At 41.1% G+C, this 15,593-nt stretch overlaps 1 protein-coding gene across 1 annotated transcript in view; it reads left to right on the top strand.

Moving 5' to 3' along the window:
* The first annotated feature begins 7,664 nt into the window (after positions 1-7,664).
* Ptgs2 (prostaglandin-endoperoxide synthase 2) overlaps positions 7,665-15,593 on the top strand; it is an 8,783-nt gene continuing 854 nt past the window's right edge. Inside the window, exons 1-10 of the mRNA XM_006979954.4 lie at positions 7,665-8,241; positions 9,040-9,156; positions 9,279-9,422; positions 10,032-10,175; positions 10,736-10,917; positions 11,888-11,971; positions 12,086-12,332; positions 12,506-12,792; positions 13,172-13,319; positions 13,604-15,593. The exon at positions 13,604-15,593 is cut by the window's right edge and continues 854 nt beyond it. Coding sequence (XP_006980016.1) covers positions 8,190-8,241; positions 9,040-9,156; positions 9,279-9,422; positions 10,032-10,175; positions 10,736-10,917; positions 11,888-11,971; positions 12,086-12,332; positions 12,506-12,792; positions 13,172-13,319; positions 13,604-14,013 — 1,815 coding nt within the window. The 5' untranslated portion in view covers positions 7,665-8,189 and the 3' untranslated portion in view covers positions 14,014-15,593. The remainder of the gene's footprint in view (positions 8,242-9,039; positions 9,157-9,278; positions 9,423-10,031; positions 10,176-10,735; positions 10,918-11,887; positions 11,972-12,085; positions 12,333-12,505; positions 12,793-13,171; positions 13,320-13,603) is intronic.

Genomic DNA, 15,593 nt, shown 5'->3' on the forward strand with positions numbered 1-15,593 from the left:
CATCAAATCAAATGGAGAGAAACTCAAAGTAATTCCACTAAATTATCAGGAACAAGAAAAGGCTGTCCACTTTCTCCATATCTATTCAATATGGTACTTGAAGTCTTAGCTAGAGAAATAAGACAACTGAAGGAGAACAAGGGTTTACAAATTGCAAAGGAAGAAGTCAATGTATTGCTATTCTCAGATGACATGGTAGTGTATATAAGAGACCCCAAAAATTCTACCAGGGAACTCCTATAGTTGATAAATCACTTCAGCGAGATGCCTGGATATAAGATGACTAAAAAAAAAATCAGTAGCCCTCCTATATACAAATGACAAATGGACTGAGAAAGAAACCAGAAAATAACATCCTTTACAATAGCTACAAATAATATAAAATATATTGGGGTAACTTTAACCAAGAAAGTGAAAGACTTGTATAAGAACTTTAAGTCTTTGAAGAAAGAAATTGAAGATGATATCAGAAAATGGAAAGATCTCCCATACTCTTGGATCAGTAAAATCAATATAGTAAAAATGGTTGTCCTACCAAGAGCAATCCACAGATTCAATGCAATCCCCAGCAAAATTCCAACACAAGTCTTTACAGACCTTTACTCAACTTCAGATGGAAAAACAAAACCCCCAGGAGAGCTAAAACAATCCTACACAATAAAAGAACTTCTGGAGGTCTCATCATCTTTCAAGCTGTACTACAGAGCTATAGTAATAAAAACTGCATGGTATTGGCATAAAAACAGACAGGTTGACCAACAGAATCGAATCAAAGACCTAAACATAAATCTACACACATATGGACACCTGGTTTTGTTTGTTTGTTTGTTTGTTTGTTTTAATGAAGCCAGAAATACTCTGGTAAAAAGACAGCATCTTCAACCAATGGTGCTGGTCACACTGGATGCCAGCCTGTAGAAAAATGCAAACAGATCCATATCCATTATCCTGCACAAAACTCAAGTCCAAGTGGATCTAAAACCTCAACATAAAATCAGATATGCTGAACCTAATAGAAGATTTTGTGGGGATGGGAACAGAAGAGATCAGGTGGGAGGTGGGAAAGTTGGAAGGAGAGAGTACTGGAAGAGATGACAGGGGCCCAGTGTGGAAACCTAGTTCAGTGTAAACTCCCTGGAATCTTTAAGAGTGACCCAAGCGAAGACTGGTAGTAATGGGGGATATAAAGCCTGAACTGGCCATCTTCTATAAGCAGGCAAGGCTTCCAGTGGAGGGACTGGGGCACCAACCCAGCCACATAGCCTTTGACCTACAATCTGTCCTGCCTACAAGTTGTGCTGGGGTAAAGGTGGCAAAGTAATTATGGGAGTGGCCAACCAGCTTGAGACCCAAACTATGAGAGGAAGCCCACACCGGACACTGCCTGCAGTGCCAGAACCCAGAAGCCCAGAGATCTAGGATAGAACCCAACATGACTGAAGGAAAGAAAAAGGAAAAATTCCAAGAAATGATGACTGGTGTTCTGCTGTACTCATAGATCAGTGCCTAGCCCAATTGTCAGCAGAGAGACATCACCCAGAATCTGATGGGAGCAAATGAAGACCCATAGCCAAACACTAGACAGAGCCAGGAGAGCCCTGTAGAAGAGGAGGGGGAAGGATATTAGGCGCCAGAGGAGTCGAGGACACTGAGTACACAGCCCACAGAATCAACTAAGCAGGGTTCATAGGCACTCACAGAAACTGAGGCAGCACACACAGATCCTGTATGGGTATCAGTTGAATTAGGTCCTCTGCATATACATTATGGTAGTGTAGATAGATGGATGTTCTTGTGGGACTGCCAACAATGTCAGTGGGGGATTATCTGATTCTTTTGCCTGTTTGTGGGACCCTTTTCCTCCTACTGGGTTGCCTCATCCAGGCTTAATATATGTGCCCAGTCTTATCTTAACTTGTTATACTGTATTTGGTTGATATCCCTGGGAGGCTTGCTCTTTTTTTTTTTAAGATGAGTGGATATGGGGAGAGGAGATGTGTGGGGAGTACTGGAGGGAGGGGAAACTGCAGTCAGGATGTAATATATGAGAGAAGAATATATATATATATATATATATATATATATATATATATATATATTTCTTTTATATAATTATATGAAAACATTTTTAAATAAAAAAGATACATCATAAAAATTCCACTTGGTCATGATGTGTAATTAATTATATTTGCACATTGCTTGACTTGATTTTCTAAGGTTTGTGTTTAAAAGTTTATTTATTTAACGTGTATAGGTGTTTTGCCTGCATTTTGTTTCTATCTATGTTTTGTTTGCGCACTATGTGTGTTCCTGGTGTCCTTAGAGGTCAGAAGAGGATGTTGAAGCCCCTGGAGCTGGAGTTACAGATGACTGTAAGAAGTCCTGCAGGTGCTGGAAATCAAAGTTGAGTCATCTGGAAGAGCAGTCAGTGCTCTGAACCATCGTTCAGTCCATCTCTCCAGCCCGTGTTTTAGTCTTGCTTGGATATTCATGGCAAATATTATGCTGTAGTTTTCCTTGTAACGTCTTTATTGACTTCAGGGTGAGGGTCACACTGGCCTCATAGACTGAGCTAGGAAGTAGCACCTCTATTTCCATTTTCTGATAAAGATTATAGAGAAGTGATACATGTTTTTGGTTTTGGTTTTTTTTTAAGAGTGTGACAGAGTTGACCAGCAAGCCTGTATAGGGCTGATCTTTTTTTTCTTTTCTTTTTTTTTTTTTTTTTTTTGGCAGTGTTATTATTAATTCAAAGACTGTTCTCTTCTTACATGAAATTTTATAGAATTTGCTTTTAAAAAATTGGTACATTGGGCTACAGAAATGGCTCGGTGGTTTAAAGTACTGACTGTTCTTCCAGTGGACCCTGGTTTAATTCCCTGCACACACACACAGCAGCTCACAACCTTCTGTAACTCCAGTTCTAGGGGATATGATGCCGTCTTCCGGTTTCCACAGGCAACAGTCTTGCATGTAGAATACAGGGACACACATTAAATAAGTAAATAAACGTGTGTGTGTGTGTGTGTGTGTGTGTGTGTGTGTGTGTGTGTGTGTGCGCACGCGTGCAGAGGCTGAGAAGGTGGCTTGAATTGGTGGTAAGAATGCTTGTTTTGCAAGCATGAGGATCTGAATTAGAATCTCCAGCACCCACATTAAAAAAAACTAGACATGGCTGCAAGTATCAGTAACCCTAGCAATTGGTTGGCAGAGACAGGAGGACCCCAGAACTCATTGACCAGTTAGCCTAGTGCAAAAAGCATGATTTTTTTTTCCAGTAAAATACCCTGTTTCAAGGAAACAAGGGGAAGAGCAATAGAGGAAGATATTTATATCCTACTCTGACCTCCAAAAGAGGAAGACAATTATAACGTGCTCTGACCTCCAAATGCATGCAGGAGGGACCTGCGCACTCATCTCTAGGCAAAACATACATACACCATATGCCATATACACAGAGGGAGGGAGGCCAGGGGAGGAAGAAATTGTTACGTTCAATTGAAAACATGAAGACCATGAACAGTCATTTTTAATAGTGTATTTATTTTGTTGTTGATTGTTTGAGACAAGGTCTTGCCATGTAACTGGCCTGAACTCCCTATGTAGCCCAGGCTGGCCTCTAACTTGCCACCACCCTCTGTCTCTGTCCCTTTTGTTCACAGTATACTTTTATTATCCTCCTAATGTCCATGGTTTCTGTATTGCCGGCTTCCTCTTCCTGAGGACTTTTTTTTTATTATTATTATTATTCTTAGTTGGCCTGGCTAGAGACATCACTTTTATTGGCCTTTCAAAAGTAGCCTCTGTTTATGTTGACCTCCTCTTTTAATTTCCTGGCTTTACTCTCACTGGTATCTGTTCAAGTTTCTGCTGTTTCTGGTCCTCTGTTTACTTTGGATTCGCTCGCTCTTTCTTTCTGCTCTGATAAAGGGGAAGCCTTGAGTCTTGATCCGCGGTCTTCTTTTCTCACTTGGGCGTTCAGTGCTAGACCTTCCAGTGCTGCTTTCCCCGAATTTTAAACATTTTGAGCTGTGCTTTCATTTGACTCAGGGTATTTTTTAATATCCTTTGAGCTTCCTCGCTGAACCCTAAGTTATTAAAATGTATCTTGTGATCTCCAACTATTTGGGGATTTTCCAGGTATCAGTGATTCATTTTGCTTTTTTCTTTCTCCCCTACCTTCCTCCTTTTTTCTTCATTTTTTTTAAGGCAGGGTCTCTTATAGTTAAGACCCAAACTCTCTGTGTAGTCAGTGGTGACCTCATCCTCATCCTCCTGCCTCTACCTCCTAAATACTGGAATAATAGGCATGCATTACTATGCTTGTTTTATTGTGCTTGGTGATTCGTTTTACTTTAATTTATCTGTAGCCTGAGACATACATTGTATGATTACTGTTTTTAAGTGTGTTAAGGTGTTTTTATGGCCTAGAATGTGGTTTATCTTAGTGTATGTTCCATGTAACTTAGAAGAGTGTTCACACTGCTGTCCTTGGATGAAACTCCTTAGATTTTAATCATGTCTAGTTGACTTACAGTTCTACTGACTTCGGCTATCTCCTTTATGATTATCTGCTGGATAGATGTGTCCATTTCTTTTCTTCTTTTTTTGTAAAGGTTTATTTATTACGTAATAGTGTTCTGCCTGAAGGCCAGAAGAGGGCACCAGATCCCATTATAGATGGTTGTGAGCCACCATGTGGTTGCTGGAAATTGAACTCAGGACCTCTGGAAGAGCAGTCAGTGCTCTTAACCTCTGAGCCATCCCTCCAGCCCCCAGATGTGTCCATTTCTGACGAAGGAATATTGAAGTGCCCATTATCCCTTCTCACTGCAGCTTTATTCATTCGGCCTCATATACATCAGTACTCTAGTGCTCTTCAGTGTCCATAAGGATCATTACACCTTCTTGAAGAATTTACTCCTAGCTCCAAAGAGTACTCTGCCTAAAAGTAAATAGAACTATTCTCTTTCCTTGACCAATATTAACATGATATATCTTGCCTTTTACTTTTAATCTATATAATTCTTGAATTAAGAAATATGTCATTTATTAGCCAAGCAGTGGTGGTACACGCCTGTAGTACCAGCATTTGGGATGCAGAGACAGTCAAATCTCTTAGTTCAAGACCATCTTGGTCTACAGATTGAGTTCCAGGACAGCCAAAGCTATACAGTGAAACCCTGTCTCAAATGTCTCAAACAACAACAACAAAACAAAAAAATGTCATTTATTTCCAGTATATGTATGAATTTTAAATCTAATATGAATGCTATTCATATTATTATGTGTGATTATATAAGAACATTATAAATATAGAACCAAAATCTACCTAACAATCTAATCTACCCAGCATCTTAGGCAGGGAAAAGTTGCTGAAAATTCATGCAGCAGAAGAGGGCAGTAAAACTCAACAGAATATTCTCGAAGACATAAATATGCTTTATTTCCCTTTTATAGAGTTTCTAAAAAAAATTTAGACACTAACAAAATACATTTTTATCAGAAACATATATGTGTGTGTGTCCAAATGCACAGAGAAACACTAAATTTCTGTATAATTTATAGCTATAGTTGCTATATAATAAAAATCTTCCAAAGGTGCATCATTACCATCGTGCTTTGCCATATGAAACCGATTGACTTGGGGACATTCAATATCCTCCTGTGATCAGCATTCAGCATGTGCCTACATATTTTATGCTAGCATCCCAGATGTGTCATAAGCAATCAATTCCAAGATGTTTTCCCTTACATCCTTATTTGGACTTCCTCTCAAAACTGCTCTTGTCCTCAAAGTCCAAGTTTCTTTCTGAGTTGTGTAACTCAACAGGCACACAGAGCTCTCTTTACCTCACATTTAAAGTTACAGGTTAAATCAAGTAATTGAACCCTACAGATGTTTTTAAATCAAACTTCCACTATGATTGTGTTCCAATGTCTTTAAATTTCAAATAGATTTAATGTGATTATTCTCTATGCCCTGTTTTTTCTTCACTTTTGAATTCATAATCTTTTTAAATTTTAGTTTTTAGAGACAGAATTTCTCTGTGTAGAGCTGTCTATCCTGAAACTTGTTCTGTAGACCAGACAGGCCTCGGAGATCCACCTCCCTATGCCTCCTGAGTGCTGAGAATAAAGGCCAATGCCATCATGCACTGCTTTCCCCTGCTTTGTGATAATCTATTTTAGAACATCAGAATAGGCCGGGCGGGCAGTGGTGGCTCACACCTTTGATCCTAGCACTTGGGAGACAGAGACAGGTGAGTTCCAGGATAGTCAGGGCTACACAAAGAAATCCTGTCTCAAAACAGAACAAAACAAAAACACATCAGAATATGCTTCTCTACATAGTAGGTAGAGAACTAATATGAAGTTAGTTCTCAGAAGAGAATGGGGGTGTTCAAAAATCAATTCACGATTACCCTGTAAGATATGAGTACACTGTCAAGAGTTAAGAGTCAGAATCAGTAGTTCCAAGAAACTTACAGTGTGAGCACGTGCAATCCACTCACTTAAAAACAGAAACCAAGAACTCCTTAGAGGAACTACCAAAAAGGAAAATCATCTGTGCATTCAGCTGAAATTTCACACAGGAATCCGTGCAAAAGGTTGGGAGTGCCATAAGCGGAATGATTAGACATGACTAGAACAAAGGCGCTGGATGAGACGCAATTTTAGTCACCATGTCTCACGAACCAAATTAGCATGCACGAAGCAAACAGTTAAAAAAAAAATTCCATGAGTATTTTTAATTTCTGCAAGACTTCCACAGATGGAGGTGTTTGATGCAGTTTTCTAAGTCTTGTTTCTGGTCGTTTTCCCCCCATTGTTTTATTTTTCCCTCCTTAAATTTTCTGTTTGTTTTGTTCTGAGCCCGGAGCTTGCTGTGTTGTCCAGCCTGCGTCAAACCGTTTTCCTGACTTCATTTTCCCGAGAATATAATTTAATTTCAGATTGTGTGTCTTCTTCTCCTCCATTCATGCTAAGGACATAAAATTGAATTGTTTTAGTTTCCTAGCTTTCTTATTTTGCTAGTTTCTCACTATTCCATCCTCACAAACTCCTCCGTGGCCACCACCAAACAGCAGAGTGACATTCAGGACTGTCAAAATCACCTTTCTGTGCAATTAATTTCCTACCAAGCAATGTTTCAGAATGAATTGGGTTTTTAAGGCTAGCCAGAAGAAGGCTAGGTACCAAAAAATAAGGATTATCTTTTGATCCATTGCCGTAACACACCTTCTTGGAAACGTGGACAGAAAAAGTTAAAAAAAAAAAATCTTTAAAAAACAAATTCTTTTTTAGTGACATATCCTGTGAAAAGAGTTGTTGACCAAAATGATAAAAGCTATTTAACAGCAGGGAGGGGAAAAAATACCTTAAAGCAATCCCGTGGGCACTTAGCATTCCGATGAAGTGAAGCTCAGCTCAGACTCTGTCCCCGGGAATCGCCGGTGCTAGGGGCGCAGAGCCTGGGGGGGGCAGTTCTGTGAGAGACCTCGCCCTACTCCCAACAGGACAGACGTGGACCCTGACAGCAGCCCTCTCACTTCATTAAAAATAGAATACATTAAAAACGGCAGCTGAGTGTGCGCTCCGGACTGCACGCACGTCAGACTGCGCCCTAGCCGCGGGGAGCGGCGCGGGGATTCCCTGCGCTGGGACCTGGGATCCCGGGAGGGGAAAGCTGTAGTGGCATCCCTGAGCTCCTCGCTTCTCCACCTGGGGCACTGGATGCGGGGCTGGGAGGAAGCCGGGGACCCCAAAGAGAGCCAGCGTGGGCGCAGGCACAGGAACCACTCCGGGCGCCGGGAGGGATGCAGAGGCCGGCGCAGTTCTCTTGGCACCACCTGGGGCAGCCGAGGGCAGCTTCCCGGCTTCCCTCGTCTCCGTTTGCGTGGGTTCAGAGCCCTGCCCCCACTGCCCTTGCGCAACTCGCCAAAGGGGAGAGTGGGGAAAGGCTGTTGGGGGTAGGGGGAAGACTGGGCGGAAAGAACCGGTCATCAACAACGTCACGTAGGGGAGGGGGAGCTTTTCAGGCATAAAAGCAAGGTTCTCCCCGTTAGCAGCCAGTTGTCAAACTGCGAGCAGAGAGCTTCTGGAGTGTCAGAGCCTGCCCACGAAGGAACTCAACGCTGCGTCCCGCCAGCTCTGCCACCACCGCCGCCGTCGTCCCAACCTCCGCGATGCTCCTCCGAGCTGTGCTGCTCTGCGCTGCCCTGGCGCTCAGCCACGCAGGTGAGTGGTCCCGCACCCAAGGGCGCCCGCCCGATCTCCAGCTCAGACCCCTTTTTCTAGGGCAGGGGTGTCTGCGCAGTGGTAGTTAAGAGCCTGGACCACTTGGTTCTGGAGGAACTGCAAGGACGGCCGGTTTTTGCCACTGGCTCTCAGGTTATGGGCCAGTTACTCAGTGGAGCAGAGAGTCACTCTTCTTTGAAAAAGAAGAAGAAAGGAGAGAGGGGCATGGGAGGGAGGGAGAGAGCAATAGCCATAAGAGTTTGCAGGTTGTCATTATGGTAAGACAAGATATGATCAATACACGTGAGGTGTATGTGTGGGGCGACTGAATAGGAATGATTGCTTTAAATACCTGCCAGTGCTTTTCTGCCCCCAGGAAAGTCCAGAATACATTTTTTTGAAAAGATTTTCAAGATGTTAAAAGTAAACTCTTTTACTTTGGTTTTCTTCACATTAAATTTTGACTAACGTACTAGATTGATCCATTTTAATTTTGAAAGTGCTACTTAACAATTCAAATCTGAATTCTAATTCGTCTAAGAAGTTACTGCGAACATGATAGTAATGTCCGCTATGAAGTTAGGTCCTCTGCTGGTGTTGCTTAGAAAAGGAAATTGCTATTTCTACATTACAGCCCTTTGATGAGACCGACTCATTAAAGCAGTCTTTATTTCTGGGACTACCTGTGTATTTCTAACTTACCATTGTAAAGCTGACCGGTGGGAACACAATTCAGTCCTGAAGATGAGGATGACCAAGAGTTAATTACAGGCTGTCTTATTATTTTTTTTAATGTAGCAAATCCTTGCTGTTCGAACCCGTGTCAGAACCGAGGTGAATGTATGAGTACAGGATTTGACCAGTATAAATGTGATTGCACCCGGACAGGATTCTACGGGGAAAACTGTACTATTCGTAAGTTCCTCCTGGGGTTTCTTACCTTGGAATGGGGCCACATCCAGTTACCATCATTTTGTATGTTTGTCTTGTGGAGGGTACCTACTAATTTCTCCCTCCTGCTTGCTCTCTCTCTCCAGCTGAGTTTCTGACAAGAATCAAGTTGTTGCTGAAGCCCACCCCAAACACAGTGCACTACATCCTGACCCACTTCAAGGGAGTCTGGAACATTGTGAATAACATTCCTTTCCTGCGAAATTTGATCATGAGATATGTGTTGACGTGTAAGTACAAACCTCCCTGGTTTCCAGCATCCTCCAACAAAAAATATGCACTAGAAACCCAATCCAAAAAAAAAAAAAAAATTCCCAACCTTTTCAAAATGGCTTGGAAATACACCATTTCAATTCTCTCCCCCACCCCCCAAAATGCCCAAAAACTGACCTGTGATCCTGTAGTCAGGATCCTATTTATGACCTCCAACCTTCATTCCTGTGGAGGAAGTGGGCTTCACTTGTTTATTGAATACCTATGGCTCAGAAAATTGTTCTGAAAACAAATGGTTGGTGCAGGTTTGGGTCAGAAAAGAAAGCAGTAACTTTCTATAGTTCTAAGTGATGGCCTTGCCCAACTGTATCGGTCATCAGCTATGGATCAGGGAGTGGGTGGTACCTGAAAAAAATCGAGACTACTGGAGCATAATGTCCTGTGTAAAGCTTTAGCTGCATTGAAGATGCATTTTCAGTTGCCCTTTAAAGTGTAGTCATTGTAAACCAGGGTATCTTTGTCTGAATCAGATCCAATCTCTGTGCTTTGCACATTGTACAACGATAATTAACATTCACTTGTTTCTTCATGTGAGGGCCAATGCATTTTTTTCTTTAACATTCCAGCCAGATCACATTTGATTGACAGTCCACCAACTTACAATGTGCACTATGGTTACAAAAACTGGGAGGCCTTCTCCAACCTCTCCTACTACACCAGAGCCCTTCCTCCAGTAGCTGATGACTGCCCAACTCCCATGGGTGTGAAAGGTGAGTGGAAAGAAATAGAGACAGAGCAAACGCAGTAACACCGGGTGTGTGGTTAGAAAAGATTACCTTAGTTGTCACTTGTTTAAAGCTGTAATGCTTTTGTCCTTAGTATGGTTATCCACAGAGGATTTTTAAAGTGCCTATTCCATAAAAGTAAATCTTCATTGTGATCTAGTGTCTTAACATTAGTATATTGTGTTAAATAGAATTGATGTTAGTTGGAGTTGATAAAACTATTCAATAGGTTGTTCCCCAGTATCTTAGAACTTCATTTGTAGTCTTGGCAAGAGAGTTCATTGCCTGTAATCTCAGTACTTGATGGATTTCAAGCAAAGGTTCACCAGTAAGGCCAAGGCCAACCTGGAATAGAGAGTGAGTTCAAGTCCAGCCTAGGGTACAAGCACAAGACTGTGCCTCAAAGCCAAACCATTTGATTGGTGTTATGATCCTCCAGGAGATCCTGTTCACAAGTAATGAATGCTCTCGTGAATTAGACCAGTTATCTGCTTGCTTGAACAAATATATGAATGGGTTTTAACTTTAGAGTTTTCATGTTTTAGGAAATAAGGAGCTTCCTGATTCAAAAGAAGTTCTGGAAAAAGTTCTCCTAAGGAGAAACTTCATCCCTGACCCCCAAGGCACGAATATGATGTTTGCATTCTTTGCCCAGCATTTCACTCATCAGTTTTTCAAGACAGATCAGAAACGAGGACCTGGATTCACCCGAGGACTGGGCCATGGGGTAAGATAGGCTTAACTCAGAATTAAAGCAAATCCTTAGGAAATGCTGACATCTTGTCATGCCAAACAAATCACACCCATTTTTTTATACAAGTGTAATGCCTACTACAACCATAATAGAGTGTTCCATTTTTCATTCACTGGTTTAGTAAAAATAAATAGACATACACAGAGATGTTTTAATGTAAACTTTCCTTACATTTTGAGTTTAAATTTTGGTCTACAAAAAAAAATGCTACAACTTCCAAAAATTAATTAATTATTGGTAACAGTGGGAAGTAAACTTAGAACTTTGTGATTGCTAGGCACTGGGCACTGCCATTGAAGTAGAGGACCAGCACTCCAAAAAACAAAAAACAAAAAAACTGTACGCTGATTATGCCTATTTAAATAATATAAAAATATCATGGTTATACTGAGGCATGTGCCATATTTAATATAAGATACTAATATTATTCAACATAAAGAGACACACAGGGTGGATTGAGGGGGCAGAGGGGAAGGGGGAGAGGGAGAAGGAGGGGAAGAGGGAAGGGAGGCTGCAATCGGGATGTAAAATAAATTAATTAATGAAAAAGAGACATACAGGCTTGTAGCTCAGGAAGACAAATTATTTTAGTATTTTGTGGCTATGAAAAAGTCATCTGTTGGGCTTGGGATAACTCAGTGTTTAAGAACAGGTGTTGCTCTTGCAAAGGACCCAGCATTAGTTCCCCAACACCCACGTGATCGTTCACAACCATCTGTAACTCCAGCTGGTTCTAGGGGATTTAATGTCCCTTCTGATCTCTTTGGGCACTGGACATGTACATGATGTATATACATACCTATAGGCAAACACTCATGCATGTAAAAATAAAATAAATCTAAAAAAATTACTTGTTGAATTTTAAAGACAACTAAGTCATCAAAATTTACTAACAAATGTTTGTAAGACATCAATAAATTGAAATCTCTCCATAATTTTCTAGGTGGACTTAAATCACGTTTACGGTGAAACTCTAGACAGACAACATAAACTGCGCCTTTTCAAGGATGGAAAATTGAAATATCAGGTATTTTCCTTGTATTTTAGGAACTATCATTTCATTTACACTTATATTTTAAAACTGCCAGCCGTGTTTGTTTGTCTGTTTTAACTCTGTGCTATTACTACTGTTGTGATTTAGGTCATTGATGGCGAGGTGTACCCTCCTACAGTCAAAGACACTGAGGTGGAAATGATCTACCCCCCTCACACCCCTGAGCACCTGCGGTTTGCTGTGGGCCAGGAGGTCTTTGGTCTGGTACCTGGTCTGATGATGTATGCTACGATCTGGCTTCGGGAGCACAACAGAGTGTGCGATGTGCTGAAACGGGAGCATCCTGAGTGGGACGATGAGAGGTTATTCCAGACCAGCAGGCTCATACTGATAGGTGAGCAAGAGAAAATCAGCAAGACCTTCTCCCCAAGCCAAAGAAAAACCTCACGTGTTACCTTGGCTGTGTTTTGACTCCTTCTTGTGAATAGTGAGAATGAGCACATGCCTGATAGCATACCTCCCATTTGATAGTAAGGAAAAATAAACCCTTTTTGTGTTGTGCCACAGGAGAGACTATCAAGATTGTGATCGAAGACTACGTGCAGCACCTGAGTGGCTACCACTTCAAACTCAAGTTCGACCCGGAGCTGCTTTTCAACCAGCAGTTCCAGTACCAGAACCGCATTGCAGCTGAATTCAACACACTCTATCACTGGCACCCTCTGCTGCCTGACACCTTTCAGATCGAAGAGCAGGAGTACAACTTCAAACAGTTCCTCTACAACAACTCCATCCTCGTTGAACACGGACTCACCCAGTTTGTGGAGTCATTCACCAGACAGATCGCCGGCCGGGTAAGCATCCTTCCTGAAAAGCAAGAACAAGCTGGTCAGTAGCTTTCAGATTTCTGTCATAGAGATCATTTTTCCTTTTACTAGAAGAACAACCAGATGGTCTACTGGTTCTTGAAACAGGAAGCCTGGGAGGTTTTTGAAAGACCACGGTTTTAGTCTACAATTATCAAGCAAATAACAACACATTCTCTTAAAACTAATACCCTAAAAAGCTTGCCATCATCTGATAGATCACAGCAGGAAATATTCAGGCTTGTCTGTGAGCTTATTTTTTGTAACTGTAAAAGGCAAATTCACTACAGAATAGAAGTGTTGAGGTCAAGACGTAGGACAACAGGAATATGCCTAAGAAGTGTGTTTTCTTCTTCATTTTCCTCAGGTTGCTGGGGGTAGGAATGTTCCAGTTGCAGTAAAAGCAGTGGCCAAGGCCTCCATTGACCAGAGCAGAGAGATGAAATACCAGTCCCTGAATGAGTACCGCAAACGCTTCTCCCTGAAGCCCTACACATCATTTGAAGAACTTACAGGTGAGAGGTGGTTTCTGAAATTCCTAAAAGGATCAAGGATTAAATGGGAAAAGAGGAAGGTGAGAGAGAATTTGGTAAGGGGTGAGCCTCCTCCTTTTCTTCCTCTTCCTTTTCCTCGTCCTCCTCCTTCTTTTCTCCTTTTTAAGGATTCAGTTGATTGAGAAGGAGGGGTGGGAATAGGAGTGGGCTAGTGAGCAGGGGAAAAGCCTATGCTCAACAGCCAGAACTATTTCCTCCTTTTCCTAGTTTGACATGCCTGGATCTCTGTCTTCTTTACCTTCCAGGAGAGAAGGAAATGGCCGCGGAGTTGGAAGCCCTCTACAGTGACATCGATGCCATGGAGCTGTATCCTGCCCTGCTGGTGGAAAAGCCGCGTCCGGATGCCATCTTTGGGGAGACCATGGTAGAACTTGGAGCACCATTCTCCTTGAAAGGACTTATGGGTAATCCCATCTGTTCTCCTCAATACTGGAAGCCAAGCACTTTTGGAGGAGAAGTGGGCTTTAAGATCATCAACACTGCTTCCATTCAGTCACTCATCTGTAATAATGTGAAGGGCTGTCCCTTCACCTCCTTCAATGTGCAAGATCCACAGCCTACCAAAGCAGCCACCATCAATGCAAGTGCCTCCCATTCCAGACTAGATGACCTCAACCCTACAGTGCTAATCAAAGGGCGTTCAACTGAGCTGTAGAAGTCTATTGGTCATATTTATTTATTTATATGAACAATTTAATTTAATTATTTAATATTTATATGGGATGCCCTTTTCACTTAACATCTTCTATAACAGAAGGCAATGTTCTGGACCATGTTACATTTGTGAAGATTCCTGTGTTTGTACTTTAAATATATATTGCCCTCAAGTGAAAGAGAAAAACAGCTTCCAGTCTTTCACATAAACCAGGGGGAAATGAATTTTGATATCTTTTTACTTGAATTTCAGCTCATAGTATATCTTAATAAGAACAAAGGAAAGATGTTTGAATACTTAAATGCTGTTACAAGATGAAAAATGCTATAAGTGTCTACACTGTTGATTATGACTCTTATCTTTCATGCTACATTGGGAGCAGCTAATGTGGAAATTTAAAGATATCTTGCTTATTTTTAATCTCAGAAAACAAAGAGCATAATTTCAGCTTTCAGTGAACATTTAAGGTAGATATTGCCTACAAGTTCATTTTTTAAAAAAGTCTTGAATAATTTGAAATGTCTAAATTGAGAATTTGAATTACTTTTCAAGGCTCTTACTTTCTTAAGCTATTGAACTTGGACCCACACCAATAAAACAGTTATTATAAACAAAAATCTCTAAACCTAGTAGCAATTACATTGTGATTGATGGTTAAAATACTATGTCAGGGATTTTCTTTTCTCAGTGGTAGTGAAATGTTACTTACTGGGATGGCAAGACCTTCCTTGTAAGTCAAGATGCCAGCATAGGAAGGTGGTGGAGCCCCTGTTGTCCTATCTTAAGAGTATGTTCTTTAAAGAGTTTGTTTATATTGGAATCAAGCAAAATCTTTAGCAATAAAAAGATTTACAAATAAAATAACCAAGGACAGAGAAGGAGTCTGAATTAAAGATCATATTTGAGGTTATACTTCTAAAGGAGACTTTCTGATCCTTGTATGATGCTGGCCTGGTACTCAACAGGTTTTTGCTGTGAGGTTAATGACTTACCAAGCTGGACTTAAGCAGTTTTTCTCTTGTACAGCATGATGTTAACAATCCATCTCACAATGCAAAAAGTATCAGTGGCTTTGTGAGCTTTTTCAAAGTGTTGAAATCTATTCTGGCGCATGCTACCTGAAATGCAGCGGGTCCGTTCACTGAGTCCAGCCTGGATGCCAGCACGCTGCTCCTCTTACTTCTTTTTCTTGTCACCATTTTTACTATGAGAAACTGCTGATCAGTTGTTCTTTGCTATTTTCCGGGTTTTTTATTTTTCTTTGCTGTTTTCCAGGTTTTTAGTATCAGGTCTATTCTCTCTTTAACCTCTATTAATATTTTCTCTACTTGAAGTTTTACATTCAGGAAAACCTCAGCTCAGGACTACTAGGTACCTCCCCTTTGGAGGAATAAATTTATTTTAGGCAAAAGGCAAAAATTTTTACTTATAATTAATTATACTGAAGGACCCTACCAAGATATGAGAGTACCTTATATGGAAATGTAAGGGGTTCATGACAAGAAAGTTCAACATTCTTGCTGTGAAGAATGGCTTTCTTACTTAGAAACCAAGTCAGTTAGTGAGTAGTTCTGGGCAAT

Source organism: Peromyscus maniculatus, chromosome 11, assembly GCF_049852395.1.
Source record: "Peromyscus maniculatus bairdii isolate BWxNUB_F1_BW_parent chromosome 11, HU_Pman_BW_mat_3.1, whole genome shotgun sequence".
Taxonomy (NCBI): Eukaryota; Metazoa; Chordata; class Mammalia; order Rodentia; family Cricetidae; genus Peromyscus; species Peromyscus maniculatus.